Raw genomic sequence first — 26,519 nt, 5'->3', positions numbered from 1 at the left:
ACCCTCTGCTGCATTTTGGGAAAGGGCTGGTGTTGTCCTCTGCTGAGGAGTTTTCCATAGGAAGTGGGCCATCACTGTGGGGATAGTTCCACCTATCGTGCGAAGGCAAGAATGTTTTTGAAGTCAAGACTAGGGGCGTCATGCCCCTCCCACTCTCCAGTTCATTCTTGCCTTCGTACGAACAAGATTGGAATTTCACATAGCATTTAGCTAAGTCTCGTATTTGTCTTTAAATCTTTTCTCTTTTTCTGTGTGTGTTTAGCCTCTGAGGGTTCCCTCAGGGACCGCGGCTGCGGCTTCCTCACCCTTCCCTCAGAGCTATTCAATCCATTTTATTGACTTGATTGGGGGCTCCCTCTGAGACCGCGGCTGCGGCTCTCTTCGTTTTGGTAGTTTCTAGCCCCCACCCCACCCCCGCTCAGTTGTCTCTTTAGCCAGGGGGCTTCCTCAAGGACCGCGGCTGCGGTTCTCCCCTTTTGATCGCTTCTGATCGCTGTTAACCTCCCCCCCCTGATCGGTTGCCGCGGCTGCGGCTTATCCGATCTCAGCGGGAGCTCGCAGCTGCGGCTCCCGCCGTTAACCCTCTGCCTCAGATCGCCCTTGCAACGTGGCTTAAATCCCACTGAGGGCTTTTCAGACCGCGACCGCGGCTCTCTCTGCGGTGGCGGCCGTTTTCCCCTACCTGTTTTCTCCAGGGATTTTTTGGAGCCGCTACTGCAGGTTTTGGCGGCCGTTTTCCCCTACCTGTTTTTTCCAGGGATTTTTTGGAGCCGCTACTGCGGATTTTGGTGAGATCGTGCTGGGTAGCCCTTCCCCCAGTTTGCCTCCGACGGCCGCCATTGCTTCTTCCCTCTCTGTCATTTTTTTTCCCGCTCCTTTTTTCCGGGCGCCATTTTTTTCTTTCAGAATTCGAATTTCCCGCCCTTTTTGTTCCCCTTATTATCGGATACCTCCCCTGCAGACTATCTATCCGTACGTTTGTGTATATGTGCTGCTGACTAATTTACACACGACTGATTTACACACATTACTGTGGCTGTAATCATAGTGGCTGAATTGTATTATCAAGGCTGGAGCTCCAATCCTAGTGGGCTGGATTGTATTATTAAGGCTGGAGCTTTAATCCTAGTGGCTGGATTACATTATCAAGGCTGGAGTTTTAATCCTAGTGGCTGGATTACATTATCAAGGCTGGAGCTTTAATATCAGTGGCTGATTTGTATTAAATCTGATTTACATTACATATCCTACCCCCTATGGGGCCGTGAACAAGCCAAAAAACCCAGCCTACAGCACTAATCTGAGTGTGCCTACTCTAAACAGCCTATATTATATTAACGCTGATACCTCTGTGCATTCTGCCCCCTCTGTGGCAGTGCATTCGCCATCTGCCAGTGTATCCTACCCCCTCCGTGGTAGTACGCTGTGCCAGTTCGGGTCTTTACATCCTGCCCCCTCCGTGGCAGTGTACTGCACCCAGGTTCATATAAGATGGCAGAACAGCCAGGCATGTCACCATCAACACACATGGTGCCAGATCAGCCAGACATGCCACAATCAGCCAAGCCACAACATACTAACACGTCTAAGACCAGACATGCCAAAGCACTGGCTAAGACAAAACATCTTTCCAGCCATAGTAAACCAAAGCGCCCTCGTTATGTCTCTGTGCCAACAACCACCACAGCACAGACACACATAAGTGATATTTTCCATTCTCCTGCTACTGCATCTGACGAGGAAGAGTTTGTTGGCTTTCCCCCTCACGGTTCGCCTAACGAACCTACCTCTGGCTTACCGCCTCAGACATCTGTTCCAATAGCCCACCAGGCACATACATCTCACACATCTGGTCTGCAGCTGTCTCCTGATTTCCTCTCTCAACTCCAAGCCATGCTGGCTTATTTCACACGAATGCAGTCACTACCACAGGTTCCTGCCATACCCCCACTCAACATGGACCAACGTGCGTTCCATGCTGCTCATCCTTCCTGCTCACCAGATCCTTTCGACGTAGCCAGAGGCAGATGTACGGACGAAGCCTCGTATGCGGAGGAGTTAACTTTCACTGACCATGTTGAAGGAGACGACTGGAGCGACTATTCAGATCATGAGGAGGATACATCGTATCGCTTGTTCAATACCTCAGATTACCAACCGCTCGCACGTAGGGTACTTCATACCCTTGGTCTCCAGACTGCGCCTTCAACTTCGTCCGCCCCAACTCTCAAAGGGGCCAAGGTCCTCAAATCCCCTGCACCTACTGAACACTACATCCCGGTGCCGGACCCAATTGCCAAATTAGCTTCCGAAGAATGGGCCCACCCACTCAAAGCTCGACGCTTCAAGAACACGGCTGACAGACTTTACGCCCTAGCCCCAGACTTCGCCACCAAGTTAGATGTCCCTGGCATAGACGAACCGATCGCTCGCCTCGTTTCGCGATCTATCTTGCCCAGGGAAGGGGAATCCCACCTAAAAGATACTACTGAACGTCGAATAGACTTCGCCCTCCGCAAGAACCACAAGGCCACTGCCCTATCCATGCGTGCCTCCGCTTCAGCCTCCATTTTCTCCAGAGCATCTATGATGTGGCTGGATGACCTTCTAGAGGATGATAACCCTGATCCTGTCGCCTTCAAAAGAGCACTATTGAAACTACGTAAGACAGCAGCCTTTGTGGCCGACGCCACTTTGGATGCCACCCAATTAGGGGCACGAGCCATGACGACTCAAATAGTCGCTCGTCGCACCCTCTGGCTTCGTCACTGGCAAGCTGATTCAGCGGCCAGATTGAACCTGTCCAAGGCTCCTTACTCCGGATCTCTTCTCTTCGGTGAGGAAGCTCTAAAGGCAGTTCTGGTTGACCCAAAAGACGCCCACAAACCGGTTCTAGCCACAGTCAAGAACATCGACCACAGGCCCTTCAGGCGATTTCCCTCCTTTCGTTCTAACCAGCCCTTTCGAGGAACGCGACCAGGAGGACGAGGCCGCGATTTCAGACCCTATGATTCCAACGCATTCAGGGGCTCCTGGAACCGACGCCCCCAGGGCAGAGGTCAGTACCAAGGGCGCAGGGGCAACTCATCGTCCTCATATAGGGGAGGTCCTCGCCTACACAAGTAGTATTAACGCCATCCCCATAGGTGGCAGATTATTTAATTTTGGAGATCGATGGCTGCGCCTTACTACGGTCCCCTGGATCAGGGACCTCTTCACTTATGGCTATACCATAGAGTTCTGGGCAACCCCATCAGACAGATTCCACCCGTCTCCTTGCCCAAGGGCACCAGCCAGGCACAACATCATGCAGACAGCTATACATCACCTCTTGCACATAGCGGCAATAGAGCCAGTTCCCACAACTGAAAGATCGGAAGGGGTGTACTCCCTCCTATTTGCTGTGCCAAAACGAGATTTATCTTGGAGGGCGGTATTGGATCTCAAGTTTGTCAACCGTTTCGTAACATACCGCAGGTTCAAAATGGAATCTCTCCATTCCATTACCGAGAGTCTGCATGAAGGAGACTTCCTGGCTTCTATCGACCTTAAGGAAGCGTATCTCCATGTACCCATTTGCATAGCCCACAGAAAGTTTCTTCGGTTTACCTTTGGCCACCAACATTTTCAATACAGAGCGATGCCATTTGGTCTCTCCTCTGCTCCAAGAGTATTTTCCAAGGTGCTACTCATCCTAGTGGCTTACCTTCGGACCCAAGGGGTTCATATCTACCCATATTTGGATGATCTGCTCATACGGGCCAAATCTGAAGAGCTGGCTCATCATCATTTAATGATCACCCTCAATGTTTTGCAGACCTACGGCTGGCTTGTCAACTTCGACAAAAGCCATCTCCAACCAACCCAACACCTACTACATCTTGGGGCAATGTTGGACACCCTGCAGGCAATGGTCTTCCTGTCTCCAGATCGCATCACTGCCATCACAAGCATCGCAAGGTCCCTGATGCAACAAACATCCGCAGACGTCATGCTTCTCGCCAGAACGCTCGGAATGTTCATCTCTACAATCCACATTGTGCCATGGGCTCGAGCTCACACTCGGCCCCTTCAGTGGACTCTGTTGCCTTTTCAAAAGGACATTGCCAGCTCCAACCATCGCAAAGTTCGTTTGAGCCCCGCTCTGCGCCTCTCCTTCCGCTGGTGGACCAAGGTTCAACACCTCTCCAAGGGCACGTCGTTCAGAGAACCCCGCAGAACCGTCGTGACCACAGACACCAGCCTCATAGGTTGGGGAGCCCACTGCAACTCCCAGTACGTTCAGGGGGTTTGGCCCAATGCAGAGCGATCTCGAAGCATCAACTGGCTGGAACTAAAGGCTGTCCACTTGGCTCTATGTCATTTTCAGTCTCTGTTCCCTTTGCATCATGTGCTCATTCGAACAGACAACACGTGTGTAAAATCACATTTGAACAGACAGGGGGGCACCAGGTCTCGTCCTCTGCAGGACTTAGCCTTCCTCATCTTTGTCTGGGCAGAACAACATCTACAATCCCTGAAAGCAGAGCACCTCAGAGGGATTTTGAATGTGACAGCAGACTGGCTCAGCAGACAACAGGTCTTCCCGGGAGAATGGAAACTTCATCCAGCCATTTTCCATCGTCTCCAGTGTCGATTCGGCGCCCTCTCAGTCGACCTGTTTGCTTCCAGTCACAGTTGCCAGCTTCCAAGGTACTTTGCCCGATACCTGGACTCAACAGCAGAAGCAGTGGATGCTCTGACAACACCGTGGCCAGACGGTCTATTGTACGCCTTTCCTCCCATACCATTGTTAGCCAAAACCTTGAGGAAGGCGCGAACCGAAAGGGCACAGCTGGTTCTGGTAGCACCATTTTGGCCACGCCGACCGTGGTTCTCAGATCTTCTGGCAATGTCAATGATGGATCCTTGGACACTTCCAGTAACGCCAGACCTCCTATCCCAGGGTCCAGTACTGCACCAGGACCCTACTTGGCTCAATCTAACAGCGTGGCGTTTGAACGGAGATACTTGAGGTCAGCTGGACTGTCTGACGCTGTGATTGATATTATTTTGGTCTCGAGAAGACCTTCTACCACTCGAATTTATCAACATACCTGGGTGGCTTTCTCCAAGTGGTGTCAGTCCCACCACCACGATCCATCCCAGGCCAATGTGCACCAGGTACTCCAATTTCTCCATAGTGGCTTTATGATGGGACTTCGACCCAACACTCTACGTAGACATGCGTCTACTCTGTCATCCATTCTCTCAGTGTCCTCTCCTGGAGATCATATTTCCTCACATCCGTTCATTAAACGTTTTTTGAGGGGAGTCGCCCTACGCTCTCCGGCTGTTGTCCATCGGTTCCCCTCATGGAGTTTGCCGAAAGTCCTGCAGGCTTTGCAACGCCCTCCGTTTGAACCCATCAGGACTGTGCCCCTACGCATACTGTCCTTCAAGGTCCTGTTTCTGATTGCAATCACATCTGCCAGACGCGTTTCGGAGTTGGGCGCATTGTCTTCTGCTAGACACCTCTGCGTCTTCCATAAGGACTCTGTTGTGCTGAAGACTGACCCTTCCTTTCGTCCCAAGGTCGATTCAGTTTTTCATTGCAACCAGGACATTGTTTTACCTTCCTTTTGCCCGAATCCTACCCATCCTCTCGAGAAGGCTTGGCATTCGTTGGATGTCCGGAGGGCTCTCAAGACCTACCTGTCTAGGACCCAAGAGATTCGACGAACGGAGTCTCTGTTTGTATCCTTTCATCCAGGGTCTATGGGGCATAAAGTATCCAATCCTACCTTATCCCGTTGGTTAAGGGGATGCATTACCTTAGCATATGAGTCCCTGAAGCTGCCAGTTCCTGCTAGTATAACAGCTCATTCTACTAGGTCAGCTGCCACTTCAGCTGCTTTTGCTACTAATGCTCCTGTTGCCGATATTTGTAGGGCCGCAGTCTGGTCTTCCCCACACTCATTTATAAGACATTATAAAATTGATCGTTATGCCTCTGCTGATGCTTCTTTTGGCAGACGAGTGTTGCAACAGGTTCTTAATGAGGATTAACATGTGGGTGGTCCCTCCCTATATGGGTTGCTTTGGTACATCCCACAGTGATGGCCCACTTCCTATGGAAAATGTACCATTGGTCTCACCTGAAAGGTGATTTTCATAGGAAGGGGCCATCACGACCCTCCCAGTTGGAGGATGACTAGTGATTTTATCAATGGGTTACATGTTATTGTTTCCATATTATATTTAAATGTAAGAGTGAAGTCAAGACCTTTAGTTCTGTTATGTTATGTTATGAAGTTAGGTTAGAGTCATGTTGTTATGCATGTGACTATTATGTTATTTTCCTGGCGGGCCTGTTGGCCTTGTTCTTGTATTTTTAGATATCTCTTTTAGACTCGCTACGAATGAACTGGAGAGTGGGAGGGGCATGACGCCCCTAGTCTTGACTTCAAAAACATTCTTGCCTTCGCACGATAGGTGGAACTATCCCCACAGTGATGGCCCCTTCCTATGAAAATCACCTTTCAGGTGAGACCAATGGTACATTTCCCACCACTTTTATGGTACCTCTGCTGCCACTTGTTCCTAGTCCGTCTAGCGACTGTGAAAGGGCCTAGTCTTTTCACTCGGAACCTTTGGGCAGAGATAGGGCGTAGTCCTCGGCTGAGCAATGTTTCCACCTTTTTTTAATTGGAGGCACTACAACAGTAGGTTCTGTATTTCTGTGAGACCTGATTATCTCTCTTACTAGGCCTGAACAGCAGCATGCTGTCCTTAGGAGCAACAATAGAATAATGTGGTGGCTCCTCTAGGGGGCCTCAGAGTAGCAAGGCCTGAACAGCAGCAGGCCATTTCTAAAGGCACACTAGAATAACCGGTGGGTTCCTCCAAGGGACCTCAGTGTAGTGAGGGCATATGGATTGTCTCATGAGACTCAGCTCAAAGGTCCACTTCTCCCAAGGTTTGAGCAGCAGTTGACCATGTTCAGAGACAACAGTAGAATAACCTGGAGGCTTTTCTTGGTGGAGTGAAAGTATGTGAATGGCCTCATGAGTCTCAGCTCAAAGCTCCAGTTTTCTCAAGGCCTGAACATCAGCAGGCCATTTCCAAAGGAAACTCTTCTACAAAGGCCTGATCTGCAGCAGGCACTTTCCAGAGGCACTGTAAAAGAAGCTGATGGCTCCTCTATGGGGCCTCAGGGTAGTGAAGTTATATGAACTGCCTCATGAGCTATAACTCAAAAGCTCCAATCTGTTCCTCAGTACAGTTGCAGCCCTTCATAACTGTATGTGTAAACTTTTGCACCTCTTCATAATGTGATGGCTCCCTTAGGGGGGCTCATTGTTGACAGGGTATACAAATTGCCTAATGAGCTTCAGCTCAAGGCTCTGATCTGTTCCTCTGAACAGTTGCAGCCTTTCACAAAGCTCTGTGTAAATTTTGGCAGCCCTTCATAATATCCAATGACTTCCCTACAGAGGAGGATCTTAATGTAATTTGACATAAATAAGCAAGATAAGTGAATTAAGCTGAATACAGCTCTGTCAACTGGATGAGAGTTTCTGCCTTATCTAATTCTAGGGCGTCAATACAAAGCTGAAGTTTGCTTCTCTGAACAGTTGCAGCTCTTCATACTGTCGGAGCAAATATTTGGATTTATCTAGGGACTTCCATGGAAGCTCTAAGGGTCCCATGGCTATCCTCCGGGGTAGACGTAACTTAATTAATGTAAACTAATGAAACTAAGCTGATTGTTCAGTTAAGTCCTGCCCTTCACAAGCAGGTTCCTGGGTGACTTAAAACAGTTTAAAATTTCATTTAGCCTTTGGTAAGGCTTACTTCTCTATTTTGATTTGTGTAACTAAACTCAAGGTTACTCACATTGGCATATATGCGCTGAGGCACAGTGTTCCTGGAAGGTGGTGCTTGTTCAGTCAAGTCCTGACTTTCATCTTCAGGTCTCTGGGCAACATATAGCAGTTTAAAACTCCATTTTATCAATTTGTGTAACCTGACTTAAGTGCACTGGCTGAAGTTGAGGGCAGTCCAACTGGCCCTTTGTCACTTCCAGTCAAGAGAATGCCTGCGTGAAATCACACTTGAACCAGCAAGGCTAAAACTTCATTTTATCAATTTGTGTAACCTGACTCAAGGCATGCAGACTGGATTTGAGGGCAAGTCCGTCTGGCCCTGTGCATTCTTGCATTCTTGCCTTCGGACACTAGGTGGCACTGTAACCCATGTGATGGCATGATACCTGGGAAAACCACCTTTCAGGTGACACCAACGGTCTGTTTTATACAGTAAACCACATGACACTGATATTCAGAAGTGTACCCATTGCTGTGTAAGCCAGAAAAAAACATTGTGCTTATAAAAGTACTGACCAAGAATGCCACTTTTGAAACAGTTTTGTTGATTCAAAGTTATGGTTTTGATATTTGAAACCCTAATTGTCGAGGCTAGGGTTACCAAATGTAGTGCCTTCCAGATGTTGCTGGAGTCCCACTCCCATCATCCTTGACTTTTGGCCATGCTGGCTGAGCCTGGTAGAAGCTGGAGTCCAGCAACATCTGGAGGGCATAGTGTAGGCTCCCCTGGCCTTAAGGGACCATCTTCTCTCATATGAACCTGCACAGATCTAGGTTCCTCAGATATCTTAAGTATGATGGATGCTCTCCTGGAACAGACCCTGTTTAGTACTGATGAGGGAGACTGTGCAATATCCCCCCCAAGGGAAGTTGCCTTACTGCCTTATTCCTAGTTTTCAGGCAGTTGGCCAAGAACACACTATGACTGTGGAAGTGTTGCCTCCAGTTTTGACTGTTTGTCTGCACTTGATGCTGTTTATTGTTTTTATTTTGTATAATTAAATGAAATGTATAAGCTTCTTTTGAAACTCATTGAGCCAGAAGTTGGGGTAAAACCTCCCCCCCCCAAAAAAAAACCCTTGGTGTCTCACTACAACCTCAGATCAGGTGATAATGCCCACTTGAATCTCTCTGTATACAAAGTCCAGAAAGTAAGGGCAGATAGCAGAGGATTTTTCAAAATACTTCCCGACAGTTTTATTCAAAGTCGCTTTTGATAAGGATATCAGATTTTCCATATATAGTCCAATTTTAGTTCATCAGCTTGGTGGTCAGTAGGGACTCAATAAACCATGCATTTTTGCTGATTATAAGACCTTACAAAATGTGTTTGCCATACAATTAGCAGACCATAATGTATGGCCAGTGAGCAGCATTTTATTTGGGTTAGTCCCAGAATATGCTGGCCTAGTATTGATGATGTTGGTGTTCCCTGCTTCCTGTATCTTAACTGGTGATTGCAAAATTTTCTTTGGAGCTATTGTGAGGGATGAAAGTCTTGTGAGAGATGAAAGTCTTAAGTATATAATGTCTATTGCTTTAGTTGATTAAGGCAGTAGGCCTTGAGGACAATTTGGGTCTTCCAAATTTGTTGTGTGCATTTGTTTGTTTATATCACTTATACCTGCTCTTTAGACAAAAAAGGTCCCAGATCTGTTTAGAGAAATCAATAGTAAGACATTGTCACACCTGAAATTATTTGTCTTGAGCAATTGTATTGATGTAAACTTCAACACTTTAGTTTTAATATGACATAAATAAAAATGTTAACCAAAAAAAGCGTAAGGACACATTGTTTTGTCTTTAATTCTAGATAGCATGAAAATCATCCTACACAAATACCTTTTTTAAATGCACATTTCAAAGACAGCCAAAATGTATTTTTGGTTCTGTGTGTGAGAACACTAATTATTGTTGAAGCAGATGGCCTGTTTAATAAACCATAAAAACTGCACCTTGCTGAGAAGTTAACAAATGTCCATCTCTCCTTTTACATATTGAAGAGCCGAATCTTATATATTTGACATTGGAGTATCATTTTCTCTTTTTCATCATGTAAATTAACATAGTAGTTTAACTCAGATCAATTCAAGTTTATTAATAGTCTGTAGATGTTGAAATGCAAACAACACCACCACCACAAACCTTCACAGATATTTAATTCTGTACGATATGGGAGAGAAACACAAAAATGCAGAAAGACCCGCTAACAGAACAATTAAAAATATCTTTCATTGTTAATTTTTTAAAAGCAAGATTAAAAACATTCAGTACATATCAACAATTCTGTAAAGGTTACTTATGAATCTTAGTAACTTGGAATACAAGCTTTAGAACTGGTTCAGTTACATAAGATTGTGTATCTATGACTAGGAAGGCCATATAGCACTCTAAACTCCTTTCTGGAAAGGGAACAGTTGGAGGAGAAATGATATGGAACTTTTGTCGCCATAAAGGCTACATAATAGTAATACAGGTAGTACAGTTTCTAACTCTTCACTACAATACAGACATACATGATTGGCATAAGGAATGCCATTAAATTTTCCTTCTAAAATTGCTGTGGGGAGCATTGTCAGTTCTTTCCTGTATTTTAGGACAAATAATAACTCCCAAGTAATTAGCATTGCCTCTTTTTGGGATCCATAGCAAACTCCAAATGTAATAGGCAACAAATCTTCTAGGCAGATGTTGTGGAGCTCCGATAATCACTGCCTATGACCTGTTGGGGCAAAACAGATTTCACCTTATTACAACCCGGTGGTGGTTGGGGGGGGGGAGATAAGGTACCAACAGGCGATAAGTACGAAACTTGTTTCCAGGGAATTTTTTTCAGTCACTTGTATAAGTCTTCACACATTAAATATAACAAGTTCGAAGTACCATTCAAAAATTTAAAAAAATACAACAAATTCTAAACACTAAAGCACTGCTGATAGTACACATTTGCATAGTGAGCATTTTGCACAAACATTTTGATAGATATTAGAATTACCCTTATGATCAATGCCTACACTCCCAAGACACAAAAGTAGTGCCAAGATTTAACATAAGAACATAAGAAGAGCCTGCTGGATCGGGCCAGTGGCCCATCTAGTCCAGCATCCTGTTCTCACAGTGGCCTACCAGGTGCCTGGGGGAAGCCGGCAAGCAGGACCCGAGTGCAAGAACACTCTCCCCTCCTGAGGCTTCCAGCAACTGGTTTTCAGAAGCATGCTGCCTCTGACTAGGGTGGCACAGCACAGCTATCATTTTATTTATATAACTTACAGTGTTTTTTAAATGCAGTTAATGTGCTTTCTTCTGAAGTTACCAACTGCATACTCTTTTCTTCTGATACAAGCCTTCTTTGCAGCACATCTCTAAATTCTAGCTAGCACTCTACTCTGTGTACTTAAATAACAGCTTGCAAGCAATTTCAGTGGAGGGAATACTGTTCAAATTATAAAAATCATGAAAAGAAGAACATTCTAAAATTGGATAACTTTTTTATTAATAAAATATGTACACATGGGATCTGCAACAAAAAGTTGCGGTGGGGAGCACCATGCCCTTTTGCAGGCATTCCGTCACTCACACAACCCATTTTGTTCTCTTCCTCAACAGACATCTAGTGTTGTGTTGTCACCAGGTATGCTTCCTAAAAATTTTTTGTAGTTCTGCAAACCTTGACACTTTTCCAAGCCTTCCTTGTGCATAGATAATGCCATTTTGGTAGCATAAGTACTGTCAATCAGAGAAGGAGTTTACTATTGGTATATAGCAGGAGTTGACAACAGGATTCCACTGGCAGGACAGATCCGGAGGTTCCTCAACCCTGTGTGCCATTTTTGACAGGTGGGTGGGTTTGTACCAGCTGCTGTTGCCATGATATCAAGTAACCCAACTTCAAAGGAAAGAATCAGGACAGCACTCTTAAACGTTCTCTTGATTCATAGAATCATAAAGTTGGAAGGGGCCTAATAAGACCATCGAGTCCAGTGGAACTTGCTGTTAGAGCTGATCATGCTGACAGCAAGCCTCACTTGCCAGTGAAGAATCAGGAGCACACTTTAAGGCTCCTGTTGTTCCTTTCAGTTACATTTTTCCCTGCCCCACTCCGGACATCATATGATGTTGGGTGTGGGGCACATGGGCGTGACTTGGGGAAAACAGCTTTGTGGGCCAAATTAGGATTCCTGATGGACCTAATCTGGCTTGAGGACCAGAGCTTTCCCATGCCAAGCTTGACTAAAAAGGAGAGGGGATTTGATGTACACAAATTACAATTGACAAACTCCTAAAGGATTCTGTTTGTACCCTAGGTCAGGAATGGGGAACCTGTGGCCCACCAGAAGTTGTCAGACTCTAATCCCAATTTAGCCCAAGTCAGCATAATCAATGGTCAAGGATGATGGGAGTTAGCCCAGCAATATCTGGAGGGCCGCAGGTCCCCACCCCTGCCTAGGTATATGAAATGGAAATGGACTGCTTTCAAGTCGATTCCGACTTATGGTGACCCTATGAATAGGGCTTTCAAGGTAAGCAGTATTCAGAGCGGGTTTACCATTGCAGTCCTCTGAGGCTGAGAGGCAGTGACTGGCCCAAGGTCGCCCAGTGAACTTCATGGTTATGTGGTGACTCGAACCCTGGTCTCCCAGGTTGTAGTCCGACACTCTAACCACTAAGCCATACTGGCTCTAGCATAGTATAAAGATACCTTACTATTATAATAACTTGGAAATCTGCACATACTTTAAAGAGTTCATTAAAATTAACATCCTAAGGATAAGATTATAAATATTTTCTTTGCTAAGATGCTAGTAACCAGAGTAGAGTTCAGTTTGTATAAACAACTTATATTAATTTTCTTGCATCTTTAGGTCAGGTGAATTCTTTAAGTATACTTTTAAGAATTTCTTCATAAAAAGTAGTTAAATGAAGAATTCAAAATTAATATCCGTAGTTCCTTAGTAGGGTGGATAGAAGAGGTGATGACCTCAAGATTTTATTCTGTGGCAGAAGAGCAGTGCTTCTACAGAGATACAAACAGCAAGGGTCATGTTAGTTGGAAAATTATAGGAGAATATTCTTCTCTTAACCAATAATGCTGTCTTAAAATGTTCTACTTTTTTCTTCCTATGTTGCCTTTGCCTTTCCTGATCGAAGTCTAGGAGAGTAAGTCAATGCTTTAATGAATCATTGTTGTTCATAGTGAATTTGTATAGCTTTTAGTTGCTGCATTTTTTCATCAAGGGTTATATGTATATCGGCATGCACACACGTGTATACATTGGATTTCATTCTGCTCCTTTTAAACCATGAACTAAACCAATTAGTATAAGTTGGCAAAGCTAGTTAAATAATTAAAATACTTGTACTGCAAATATGTGTTGTGTATATAGATGACCTGCTTCTATTGGCAATCTTTTGCCAAACATTTTATTTTTATTTTTCTATGGCAATGTTCTGTATTTTTTTGTAACACCATCATCTTATGAAAATATGTTATAATCCTTTACATGCTAAAGAAACTGTCCATGAAGAAAGTTGGGAATCTTATTCAGAGCAAGATCTTACATGTTTCCATAGTAATTCTGTAAATGAAGGTATTAAAATGATTTTAAGAGAGAAAGCTAAAACTTATATATGTAAAAGGAAGAGAAATATTATTTGTTCCTTTTTAATTATTTTTGTTACCTCTAGGATTCACAGAGCAGACAAGGAGGATATAGTATGCACCAACTTCAGGGAAACAAAGAATATGGCAGTGAGAAGAAGGGTTATCTTTTTAAAAAGAGTGATGGGTAAGTACTTCAGAGCATAATATTTGATAAGTGGCGCTGGCAGTACTGTAAAATGCATGGTTGGCTCTTGCATAAAAAGGGGTCCTGCTGGATCAGATTAAGCCTTCTATTTCCCCCTGTAAAATCTTAAAACCTAACATTACTTGAAAACTGACTTAAATTAAAATTTAGGACATGCATCAATGTAAAATGTGATATGATAAAACTTTGATTTCTTGCCCAGTTCTTAGAAGCAGTCTCGGTCCATTTGATATTATGAACTGAACTATTAGGTCATGTCATAGTCCTTTTTCAGAACATACATGCTATGTTTATTTAAATAAAAATGTTCATAAATATTTATGCATTATATTTGTGCTTTAAAAATGAGCTGTTAAGCCCACTCTTATGAAAGAGGGAGAGGAACTTTTCTTTATCCACTCTCTCCATGCCATGCATAATTTTATACAGCTCTACCATGTCTCTCCCTGCTCATCTTTTTTCTAAACTAAAAAAGCCCAAATGTTGTAACCTTTATTCCACAGGGGAATGCTCCAGTCCCTTGGTCACTTTGTTTGCCCCCCTTTTTTGCAGCTTTCCCAGCTCTACAGTATTCTTTTTGAGATAAAGCAGAATAGCACATTATTCCAGAATTGTACACATTATTCCTAATGAGGTCACATCCTTCTATTGTGAGAACTGTCAATTTACTCCTACTCTCTTCTTCCTGTTCCTTAACCAGTTACTGATCTATAAGAGGACCCATGACTGTTAAACTTATTTGGGAGTCTTAGGTGAGAAACTTTATCAAAAGCTTTGTGAAAGTCCAAGAATGCGGTGGCAGCTGGGTTACCCCTATGTTTCCTGATACTCCCAAGAACTCTGAAAGGTTAGACTGGGCTTATCTTTGGAGAAGCCATGCTGATTCTTCCTCAGCAAGACTCATTCTTCTGTATGCTTGATGGGATCTGTCCTCTAGTTTCCCATAACAGATAATATTTTAACTGACATATAATTTCCTGGATCTCTCTCTTCCCTCTCCCTCCAATCCCTTTTTTTAAACATTGATGTTATATTGGACAATTTCTAATCTTCTGGTGCAGAGACTGATCTTGGGGACAAGTTATATTTTGTTAGCCAATTAGAAAGCATCATTATTTTGGAAATAAATGAAGTATCAATGGGAAGTATTATTTTTAAATTAGTCCACCCTGCCTGTAAGCATAAGGGCAGCATGCATGTGCAGGCTTTGACTCTGCCAGTGTTTGTGGGGAGGTGCATGTATCAAAATCTACATACTTTTCTTGGAAAGAGATCTCTACTATTGGTAGATGTCCTCTTCTTCCCACATCCATGGTGAAGCTGTCTATGTCTGCATATGGCAGTAGTAGTCAGTCTCTGAACGTTGCTTTTAGAAAAAGTCTCTAGACCTCCTAGAAAAAGGTTAAGAAGCAAAATGTGCAGTTACCCTTCTAAGTTATTTCTGTGACATGAGCCAGTTTGGCACCTCCTGCCTGTCAATGTTCTTAGCCAGTGAGTGATATCAGACCTGTGATTGATATGTGAGGTGTTTGAACACCAGGCAGTAGAAATCCCTATTGCCCCTCTCCTTTAGTGCACTGTTTTCTGTCTTACTTTCTAGTGCTGGGAATCTCCATAGTTGGCCCTTCCTTGCCCCTAGCAATCAAGATGCATCTTCCCTCTGGTGGGTCTGTTTGAGATAAGGTTGTTCCTAGAAGTTGGTTTCTACAAATACTACTATACAATAAGTGTGAGTGGATGTTAAGGAATCCCACCTACTCCAGAAAAGGCAAAACTTTGGGGAAAGAAGCTTAGGTGTGTCTTCTGCTGTGCAGGAGCTAAAGACCAGGTACTCACTGAGAATTATCTGTGTAGTTAACTAGCGATACTATGATATACATGTCTACTCAGAAGTAAGTCTCTTTATTATTATTATTTATTATTATTTATTGAATTTTTATACCGCCCCACTAGCATAGCTCTCTGGGCGGTTTACAACCATTACAATAAATACAATAGAATCACACAGAACAATACAAAAAATATAAATGCAAATCCAGAATCTAAAACCAATTAAAACATGTTTAAGAAAAGCTAAAATGCCAGATAAAATAGGAAGGTTTTGACTTGGCGCCAAAAGGATAGCAATGTCGGCGCCAAACGCACTTCTTCGGAAAGACTATTCCACAGTTCAGGGCCACCACTGAGAAGGCCCTAGTTCTTGTTACCATCCTCCGAGCCTCTCTATGAGTCGGAACTCAGAGGAGGGCCTTCGACGTTGAGCATAGTGTACAGGCAGGTTCATATCGGGAGAGGCGTTCCGAAAGGTATTGTGGTCCCGCACCGTATAAGGCTTTATAAACATTTATAAAAAGCCCAGGCTTTTTAAACATTTTAAATTTAATTTTAAACCTAATATGGATTTTAATTTATAAACTCAATGGCAATTCTATTTTGGATTTTTATCATGTTATATTTTTCACACTTGCTCATATTTTAATTGTGATTTTATTTGTTGTACACCGCCCTGAGAGCTTTCTGCTATAGGGCGGTCTAGAAATGTAATTAAATAAATAAATAAATAAATAAAACCAACACTTTGAATCTGGCCCGGAAGCATATAGGTAGCCAGTGCAAGCGGGCCAGAACAGGTGTTATATGTTCAGACTGCCTGGTCCTCGTTATTAGTCTGGCCGCCACATTTTGCACCAGCTGTAACTTCCGAACCGTCTTCAAAGGCAGCCCTACGTAGAGCGCATTGCAGTAGTCCAATCGAGAGGTTACCAGAGCATGAACAACTGAGGTGAGATCTTCTCTGTCCAGATAGGGACGTAGCTGGGCTACCAACCGAAGTTGGTAGAACGCATTCCGTGCCACCGAGGCTACTTGAGCCTCGAGTGACAGAGAAGGATCTAAGAGTATTCCCAGACTACGAACCTGCTCTTTCAGGGGGAGTGTAACCCCATCGAGAACAGGATGAGTATCCACCATCTGATCAGAGAGACCACACACCATCAGCATCTCAGTCTTGTCTGGATTGAGTCTCAGTTTATTAGCTCTCATCCAGTCCATTATCGCAGCCAGGCAACGGTTCAGTACATTGACAGCCTCACCTGGAGAAGATGAAAAGGAGAAGTAGAGCTGCGTGTCATCAGCATACTGGTGACAACGCACTCCAAAACTCCTGATGACTGCACCAAGCGGCTTCATGTAGATGTTAAAAAGCATGGGGGACAGAACTGACCCCTGTGGGACTCCATATTGGAGGACCCACGGCGTCGAGCAATGTTCCCCAAGCACTACCTTCTGGAGACGACCCGTCAAGTAGGAGCGGAACCACTGCAAAGCAGTACCTCCAACACCCAACTCCACAAGCCTCTCCAGAAGGATACCATGGTCGATGGTATCAAAAGCCGCGGAGAGATCAAGGAGAATCAACAGAGTTACACTCCCTCTGTCTCTCTCCCGACATAGATCATCATACAGGGCGACCAAGGCTGTCTCAGTGCCGAAACCGGGCCTAAAACCCAATTGAAATGGATCTAGATAATCGGTTTCATCCAATAGCGCCTGGAGCTGGCTAGCAACCACTTGTTCCAAGATCTTGCCCAGGAATGGAACATTCGCTACTGGTCTGTAACTATCAAGATTTTCTGGGTCCAAGGAAGGTTTTTTCAGGAGTGGTCTCACTACTGCCTCTTTCAGACAGCCAGAGACCACTCCCTCTCGTAAAGCGGCATTTGTCACTTCCCTGGCCCAGGTAGCTGTTCCATCCCTGCTAGTTTTTATAAGCCAAGAGGGGCAAGGATCTAGTCCAGAAGTGGTTGCACGTACCTGTCCAAGCACCTTGTCCACGTCCTCGAGCTGAACCAACTGAAATTCATCCAACAAAACATGACAAGACTGTGCTCCGGACACCTCCTTAGGATCAACTGCTGTAAACTGGGAGTCTAAGTCCCGGCGAATGCATAAGATCTTGTTCTGGAAGTGCCCAGCAAACTCATTACAGCGGGCTACCGATGGTACTATCGTGTCCTTCGGGCCAGAGTGAAGTAGCCCTCGGACAACTCTAAAAAGCTCCGCTGGATGGGAAAGAGAAGACTTAATAGTGGCAGCAAAATATTTTCTTTTCGCCACCCTGACCGCTTCTAAGTACAGTTTTGTAGAGGCACTTACCAGTGCATAGTTGCATCCGTCGGGAGTTTGCCTCCACCGCCGCTCAAGCCGCCTCCTATCTTGTTTCATCGCTCTCAGTTCTGGAGTGTACCAAGGAGCTGTATGAGCTCTACACAGGAGAGGGTGCGCAGGAGCAATCGTGTCAACAGCCCGAGCCATCTCCGTATTCCACAGTTCAACCAGGGCTTCGACAGGAGCGCCAGTCTTTCCAGCCGGAAAATCTCCCAGAGCCCTTTGAAAACCCTCAGGATTCATTAGTCTCCGGGGGCGGACCAATTTAATAGGTCCCCCACCCTTGCAGAGGGGAAAAGCCACTGTGAGTCTGAACTTCAACAAGCGGTGATCTGTCCATGACAAAGGAAGAGATGTAAAATTCCCCACATCCAGATCATCATCTCCATGTCCCGTAGCAAAAATAAGGTCTAGGGTATGCCCCGACACATGCGTTGGGCCATTAACATATTGGGACAACCCCATGGTTGTCATGGAGGCCATGAAGTCCTGAGCCACCCCAGACAAAGTAGTCTCGGCATGGATGTTGACATCCCCCAGTACTAAGAGTCATATAATGAGTCATATGATAAAGACATTGATGCCATTCATAGCAAAAGTGAGACAGAAGACTCTATTGAATAAAGCACTTTAACAAATCCCCTGATGAAAGCCCTTGTGTAGGGCTGAAACGCGTTGGGTATTTGATTTGAAAGAAATTTATTCTCTTTTATAGAAATCAATAAAAAAAAATCTACATAATTTGGAATTTCCCTCTTTTGACATTCTGGGGTTCTCCCCCTTTTTTTCTTATTATCAACAAATGTCCACACCTCGTATTTTTTGATCACAGTTGTTACATGGACATGGTGCTTGATGAGAGAGATGGAACTCTTATAGACCACAGCAACCCCCTCTCCCCGACCCTCAGAGCTACCATGATGCTGAACCGAGTACCCCGGTGGGCAGAGCTGGGAAAGGCTAGCCCCTCCCTGCTCACCCACCCAGGTCTCAGTTATGCATGCCAGATCGGCCGCTTCATCCACAATCAAATCATGGACAAGGGAGATTTTATTATGTACCGATCTGGCATTTAAAAGCAGCAACTGGAGATCCGAGGGTTGGCTGAGAGGACAACCAACAACCCTGTGGTTGTGAGGAGGACCGGAACAAGGCACAGCCACTACTTGTCTGGGCCGCGTTCCCCTTACCTGGCATGTCCTTCTCACAACGCCATACCTCCCTGTGCCCGTCACTACGCTAATTGGGGGCCCCTCAAGTCCTCCCGTTTGTTGGTAAAGCCCCCTTCCCAGGCACATAATAAAACTCATATATATCAACTTACATACTCATTCATCAACAAACACAAACACATATACACATCCAAACATTCAATCACACCGAGTACCAAACACAGTCCCGCACTCTATACACACAAGTGCGGGCGTGAGAGTCACTTTGTGTTTAATGGAGCTTACTCCCAGGTAAGTGGGCACAGATAAAAGGTAGCCTAGAAATATTTCAAATTAAAAATAAATATTGATAACAAACATGTTATATCTGTTGATATGTGCTTTATTTTGCCAGTATATAATGAAGGAATCTGCATTTTCATACAAAGATTTATTTCACTTTTGTGTGATTGTTTAATTTTGGATAATTAGCATATTCTTTACCATTCAGCAGTGGATGGAACTGGTGGTTCTTTGCAATATTGTGCATACCAAACCTTATTACTGCTATCATATGAAAATTGTCAATATTGTTTTGGTATATGTGTAAGCTAGTAGGAGAATTAAGTATGAACTTTTAATTTAATCCCTAATTCAATCAATAGTTGCAATAATCTTCTCAACTTTTTTACTGTCACATTCTTTCCATGTTTAGGCTACGGAAAGTTTGGCAAAGAAGAAAGTGCACTGTCAAAAATGGTATTCTGACCATATCACATGCAACCGTAAGTAGTCTTTTATACTGCAAGTTTTATACTCTGGTATACCCAAATTGTACTCTGTGATGTTCCTATATATTAGTGTATATATGGTAAGTGCTGGTTGTTTAGAGTATACATGGTAAGTAGTGAAAGAGGAGGGGGAGTGAATGGGCAATAGAATGCTTGATGATTGGTTGAATGTTTAAAATGGCTGACAGTATAAATGAAAGGATGACAGGTAAATCTGGGGGAATGTGAGGTGGTGAATTGTGGAATCTGGGGGGAGAAGAGAAAGAGTGGATTGCTTGGTGGGATTTAGAGAGTTGTTTACCAGGAGGGAGGTGGAGTTCGGATTAGTATTGAGTAAAACCATATGCTTATGTGCCTTAAGAAGAAATCTTGTTAATCTTGTTAGCTTTGTTATCTGTAATAAATACTTAATTTGGTTTACCAAAGGCCTGATCCTTGGCTGGGGTTTCACAGACCAGAAGGGAGGGTAAGGTAATGACCAAGGCTGAAGGGGAACTGTAACAAATGGTGGCAGCGGTGAAGAGAGTAACAATACCAGTATTCAGAGTCTCTGGGAATACTAGTATTGGGACGTTACTGGTGGTTACCTAGCAGGGGGATCTGTTGAGATCTGTGCTAGAGCGGGGAGAGAAATCATAAGAGAGAGCGGTCCGGACTGGTGGAGTCCCTGGTGGTGCCTAGAGACAGGCAGTAACCACGCGCAGGTAGGAACCTGACAGGAAGAGCCAGGGAAGGACGCCTCACATGTGGTGTCAGTAGCGGTGGGATACGAACAACAGAGAATCCAGATACGAACCAAAGAGAGTCCCAAAGACATGTGGTGACAAAGGAGACTACGTCACAGGTGTTGGCTGTAGCAGTGAGATACGAATACTAGACAATCCCTAATAGTTGTGTGGCAAACAGAAATAACAAAACAAGATTTCTTGTGAGAGTGACTGGCAAAGAGTGAGTGAACTCAAACACCATGGCTGAATACATAAAAATGAAAAGAGAGGAGCTGGTAGAGAAGTGCATAACATTCAATTTACCTCACGAGGGTAAAGGGGTAGATGAATTGAGGGTAGCACTTACAGGATTTGCAACTGCCCAGCAAAAACAACCTGTCAGAGAAGAGACCCCAGAAGGATATTTAAGCAATCCCGCTTATATAGAGTACTTGAGAAAGAAGTTGAGGATGGAAGGTGCAGAGAAGGAAAAACAGAGAGAGTTGGAAGCTGAGAGATTGAGGATGGAGGCTGAGGAAAAAGATAAACAGCGGGAGTTGGAAGCTGAGAGATTGAGGATGGAAGGTGCAGAGAAGGAAAAACAGAGGGAGTTGGAAATTGAGAGAATGAGATTGGGGTTTGAGGAGAGGGAGAAGCAACGAGCATTGGATGCTGAATTACAAGTAGAAAAGTTAAAATTTGATAGAGAGAAATTTCACTCTGAGGAGACAAGGAAAGAGAGAGATGGAGCAAAAATAAAAATTACTCCAAAGGACTTTGCTGTCTATGAGCCTGGTCAAGATCCTCAAATTTACCTCAGCACCTTTGAAAAAGCAGCTCAGTTGTGGGGGCTACCTGAAGATAAATACATGCAGTATTTATCAAACCTGATTAAAGGGGAATTGGCTGAGGTATACCAATATTTCCCCTCAGACAAGCCCGTCACCTATGCTGAATTCAAAGAAGCAGTGTTTAAAAGATTCAGACTGGGGCCTGATTATTTTAGAAAGCTTTTCAGAAATTGCCAGATACAGACAGGGAGGTCTTTTGTGGAACTGGGAGCAAAGTTGATGGATATATTTGGAAAGTGGATGAGTAGTGCCAAAGCTCAGTCAGTAGAAGAGGTGAAAAGCCTCATGATACTGGATCAATTATACCATCAGTTACCACCAGAAATAAGGCTCCTGGTCAAAGACCGTTCCCCTACATCTGTGCAGGAGGCCGCAGAGATGGCGGATCACTTCGCCTCCAATAGAACTGGCTGGGTGGGGAAAACATCAAGAGAGTTTAAACCCAGACCATATAGTGCTGGCAGAAGGGATGTGGTACCACAGCGAGTGAGTCCTCCATTAAAATCTGAAGGGCACAGGACACCCCAGAGTGGATCTGTGTATCCTAAAAGTGAGGAGAAATTATGCTACAAATGTGGTAGACCGGGGCACCTACGTTTTCAATGTGAGGTTGCCAACCCCAGTAGTAATCCTGCTCAGACAAGGGCAGTGAAAACAGAGCCCAAGGCTTTAGAAACAGCGAAAAAGGTTCAGTTTTGCCAGATAAACTGGACAGAAGTAACAGACCTTGATTCAAGTCTGAGAGAGGAAGTGAGTGTACAAGGGGCAAATTATTGGGCATTGCTTGACACTGGTGCCACTCAGACGTTACTGAGGCCAGATTTAATAAAATCTGAAGAAATATTACCTCAGGAAACTGTGACTATCCAAGGAGTGAGGGGTCAACCAGAAAGTTTGCCTGTGGCCCTGGTGGAAATGACTTGGAGAGGCCGAGAGGGCCGATATAAAGTAGGCATTAATGCCCAGCAACAAGAACCAGTAATACTGGGAAGGAATGTAATGGGCGCCCAAGGAAAGATCTATGTAGTGACCAGACAGCAAATTGGCAGAGAAAAAGAAGCCATATTAAGGGGGGCTGAAACAAACAGGGTGGAATCTGTTAACCAGCCTCAGGTCACCATAGCAACCACTAGCAGGCCTGCTGAAGAAGACAAACTGTATCAAGTGGTCTGTGGGGAAGAAGCAGAGCAATTCAGGGAAGAGCTGCATAAAGATATCAGTTTGAAGCAGGTAAAGGAACAAGCCCTGACCCAGCAGATTCCTTTCGCTGACAAACTGAGGAGTCAAGTTGTGTGTGAGAATGGGATTTTATATGGACTGTGGATGCCTGCTGAGAGAGGGGGTGAATGTGAACCAGTGAAACAAATGATGGAAGTGGTGAAAGAGAATTTGAGTCAAGTTCAGCAGAAGCAAAGTTACTGGTATGACAGAACAGCCAGAGAACGTGTGTATAATGTGGGAGATATGGTTATGGCGTTCATACCCAGGAAACATGACAAATTACAGGCTAACTGGGAAGGACCATATACCATCAGAGAAAAGCTTGACACGGTGACATATGTAATCACCACAGACCAATTAAACAAAAGCAAAGTGGTTCATGTAAATATGTTGAAGCCTTACCATACCAGGGATGCACAGGTGTTGCAAGTTACCTTATTCCCTGAGGGAAGTGGGCCTGAACTTCCAGATTTGGTACAGGAAAGCAAAGACAAAGGAGGGGTAGATCAAGTGGAATGGTCAGAGGAGGTAGAGGAGGAAGTAAAAGAAGAGATTCTGAGAGTTTTGAAAACCTATAGGAATCTCTTTAGCAACAAACCTGGCCGAACCAGTATAGTTATACATTCCATTGATACTGGAGATCATGCCCCAATCAGATCTGTTCCGTACCATGCGAATGGGAAAGTTTTGAATGAGATCAAAAAGGAGGTGGAAGATATGCTGGAATTAGGAGTGATCAGGGAATCCATCAGTCCCTGGGCCTCAAGTATTGTCCTGGTTCCGAAAAAAGATGGAACGACAAGGTTTTGCATTGATTATCGGCTAATCAATAAAATTACTGTCCCAGATGCGTATCCTATGCCTAGGGTAGACGCTATGTTAGAGTTATTGGGGGCAGCAACCATTATCTCTACACTAGATCTCTGTAAAGGATTTTGGCAAATGGAACTAGACGAGCAATCCAGAGCCAAAACTGCCTTCAGTACACCAGATGGGTTATATGAGTTTGTGACCTTACCCATGGGACTAAGGAACTCACCAAGTTCATTTCAGAGGCTAATCAATACTGTGTTGCGAGGCATGTCAGATTTTGCAGTGGCCTATATCGATGACGTGGCCATTTTTAGCAAGTCGGTGCCTGAGCATGTCCAACACCTGACAACAGTATTGGAGGCCTTAAGAAAAGCAGGCCTCACAATAAAAGCTAAGAAATGCCAGTTTGGACTAAAGGAAGTAATCTATTTAGGACATAAGGTGGGGAGTGGGAAAATCACCCCCTTATGGAGCAAGGTGGAGGCAATACAAGCGTGGCCGATCCCCTTAACCAAAAAACAAGTAAGGGCATTTCTGGGTGTGGCTGGATTTTATAGGAAGTTTGTGAGAAATTTTGGGGAAATAGCAACCCCCTTGCATGAATTAACAAAGAAGAAGTGTTCTGAGCGTGTGGTATGGACGGATGAATGTCAGAAGGCTTTTGATCTACTGAAGCAAGCCTTGTGCCAAGGACCCATATTAATAGCACCAGACTATGAGAAACCATTCATCGTGGCTACAGATGCGTCAGACCTCGCGCTGGGAGTCGTCTTGCTGCAGGAGAGAGAAGGCACCAGACATCCAGTGGCGTATCTGAGTCGCAAGCTGACGCCGAGGGAGAAAAACTATTTGTCGGTCCAGAAGGAGTGCCTAGCGGTCATGTGGGGACTGAACAAGTTGCGCCCATACGTGTGGGGACGAAGATTCACAGTGACTACGGATCATCGGGCCTTGTTATGGTTGCAGACTATGAAAAACCATAACACTATGCTGCAGAGGTGGTCCTGGGCCCTACATGACTATCAAGTGGACTTCCAGTTCATCAAAGGCAAGGACAATGTACTGGCCGATGGACTTTCCAGGCAAGTGGCTGGGACTGCAGTGACGTGACCAGACAGAGGAACAAAGAAAGACATTTTCCCCATAGAGACTTTTATTTGTTAACGCGACGTATAAATCCTGGAACAGGAATAATACTCTGCCGTTGTTTAAGGGGGGGAAATGTGATGTTCCTATATATTAGTGTATATATGGTAAGTGCTGGTTGTTTAGAGTATACATGGTAAGTAGTGAAAGAGGAGGGGGAGTGAATGGGCAATAGAATGCTTGATGATTGGTTGAATGTTTAAAATGGCTGACAGTATAAATGAAAGGATGACAGGTAAATCTGGGGGAATGTGAGGTGGTGAATTGTGGAATCTGGGGGGAGAAGAGAAAGAGTGGATTGCTTGGTGGGGTTTAGAGAGTTGTTTACCAGGAGGGAGGTGGAGTTCGGATTAGTATTGAGTAAAACCATATGCTTATGTGCCTTAAGAAGAAATCTTGTTAATCTTGTTAGCTTTGTTATCTGTAATAAATACTTAATTTGGTTTACCAAAGGCCTGATCCTTGGCTGGGGTTTCACAGACCAGAAGGGAGGGTAAGGTAATGACCAAGGCTGAAGGGGAACTGTAACAAATGGTGGCAGCGGTGAAGAGAGTAACAATACCAGTATTCAGAGTCTCTGGGAATACTAGTATTGGGACGTTACTGGTGGTTGCCTAGCAGGGGGATCTGTTGAGATCTGTGCTAGAGCGGGGAGAGAAATCATAAGAGAGAGCGGTCCGGACTGGTGGAGTCCCTGGTGGTGCCTAGAGACAGGCAGTAGCCACGCGCAGGTAGGAACCTGACAGGGAGAGCCAGGGAAGGACGCCTCACATACTCCACTCCAGTGAATGTAACCTAGATATAGATATAGTGTCTGTGTACACACACAAGCATGTACCACATATATGTAAACTATAGTCGTCTTTAATTTTATCCCCACAAGGTAATTGGCATTACATTAGAATATATACTAAAATTTAGTATTGAACTCTGTCAGATTTCCCTGACCCCCCCCCCCAAAAAAATGGGTTGTAGATGCAGACAACTAAAATAATGAGATTTTTCTTTTGGTGTACTTGTTCACGTTAAAGATCACATTATAAAAACTTCCCCAGACTTCAAATATGTATTGGCTGAAGCTGTGGGCTGGTGTTTGCCTCTCATTTTATTTATTTATTTTATTGCATTTATATACAGTAGGGCTCTGCTTCTCGGCGTCCTGCTTTTTGGCGTTCTGCTAATATGGTGCCAGCAGGGCGATCAGCTGGAGAGGGGGCAGATCAGCTGTAGCGTGCTACAGCTGATCTTCTCTTCTGGTGCGATCAGGCTCCCGCTGGAGCTGATCGCGCCCGAGGAAGGGAAGATCTGATCTTCTCCTCCTCTGGTGCGATCAGAGGGTTAGGTTCCAGACCCCCGCACTACAACTGATCATCCAGCCACATCATTGAGGCCCTTGAGAAAATGGAAGCTGAGGCAGAGGTCCGCATAGCAAAGGCGGTAGCCTCATGGTTCTTATGTAAGGCAAAGTCCAGCCGCCGCTCAGAGGCATCCTTCAGCTGTGAATCTCCTTCCCTGGGCAGGAGGGATCGAGAAACCAAACCAGAATCGGCTTGTCTGTCCCGGGGACAGTGAGCCGAGATGTAAACTCCAGAGCCAAAACGCCCTAAGATGCAAGGCACTGCACCGATGGTTGTGGGGCCGAAGGCTACTAGGGTCCCCTTCCCTAGAAAAGGATCTGCAGTCACTGCAACTCGGCCGCTGCTGAAGCACAGAGAAAACAAGGAACACCCACAGGCTCCTGCTATAAAAATCCAAGCCGCCGCTGCCGCCTGAGAAGGGAGAGCCGCAGACGCAGTCTGTCAACCAACGAGGGGTGAGCGGCAGTAGTCCCCAAGGGACTAACGGAGAGAAAAGGGAGAACCACGGATGCAGTCTTAAGTGGTGGCAGTCCCCAACAAGGGACTAAGGGGGAGACTTAAGGCAAAACGCCAACAACCCCCCCCCCAAAAAAAACCCAGTAAAAGACAAAGGAAAAATGACAAACAGTAAGGGAACGA

General features: G+C 44.8%; 1 protein-coding gene across 7 annotated transcripts in view; it reads left to right on the top strand.

Annotated features, from left to right (window-relative positions):
* ASAP1 (ArfGAP with SH3 domain, ankyrin repeat and PH domain 1) overlaps positions 1-26,519 on the top strand; it is a 284,334-nt gene that overhangs the window by 162,682 nt on the left and 95,133 nt on the right. For all 7 annotated transcript variants that reach the window (XM_061606851.1, XM_061606803.1, XM_061606813.1 and 4 more), the window contains 2 exons: positions 13,554-13,654; positions 19,709-19,778. In XM_061606851.1, the coding sequence (XP_061462835.1) occupies positions 13,554-13,654; positions 19,709-19,778 (171 nt within the window). The remainder of the gene's footprint in view (positions 1-13,553; positions 13,655-19,708; positions 19,779-26,519) is intronic.

The sequence above is a fragment of the Rhineura floridana genome, chromosome 1, assembly GCF_030035675.1.
Source record: "Rhineura floridana isolate rRhiFlo1 chromosome 1, rRhiFlo1.hap2, whole genome shotgun sequence".
Classification (NCBI taxonomy): domain Eukaryota; kingdom Metazoa; phylum Chordata; class Lepidosauria; order Squamata; family Rhineuridae; genus Rhineura; species Rhineura floridana.
This window is presented reverse-complemented; position numbering and strand designations above follow the sequence as displayed.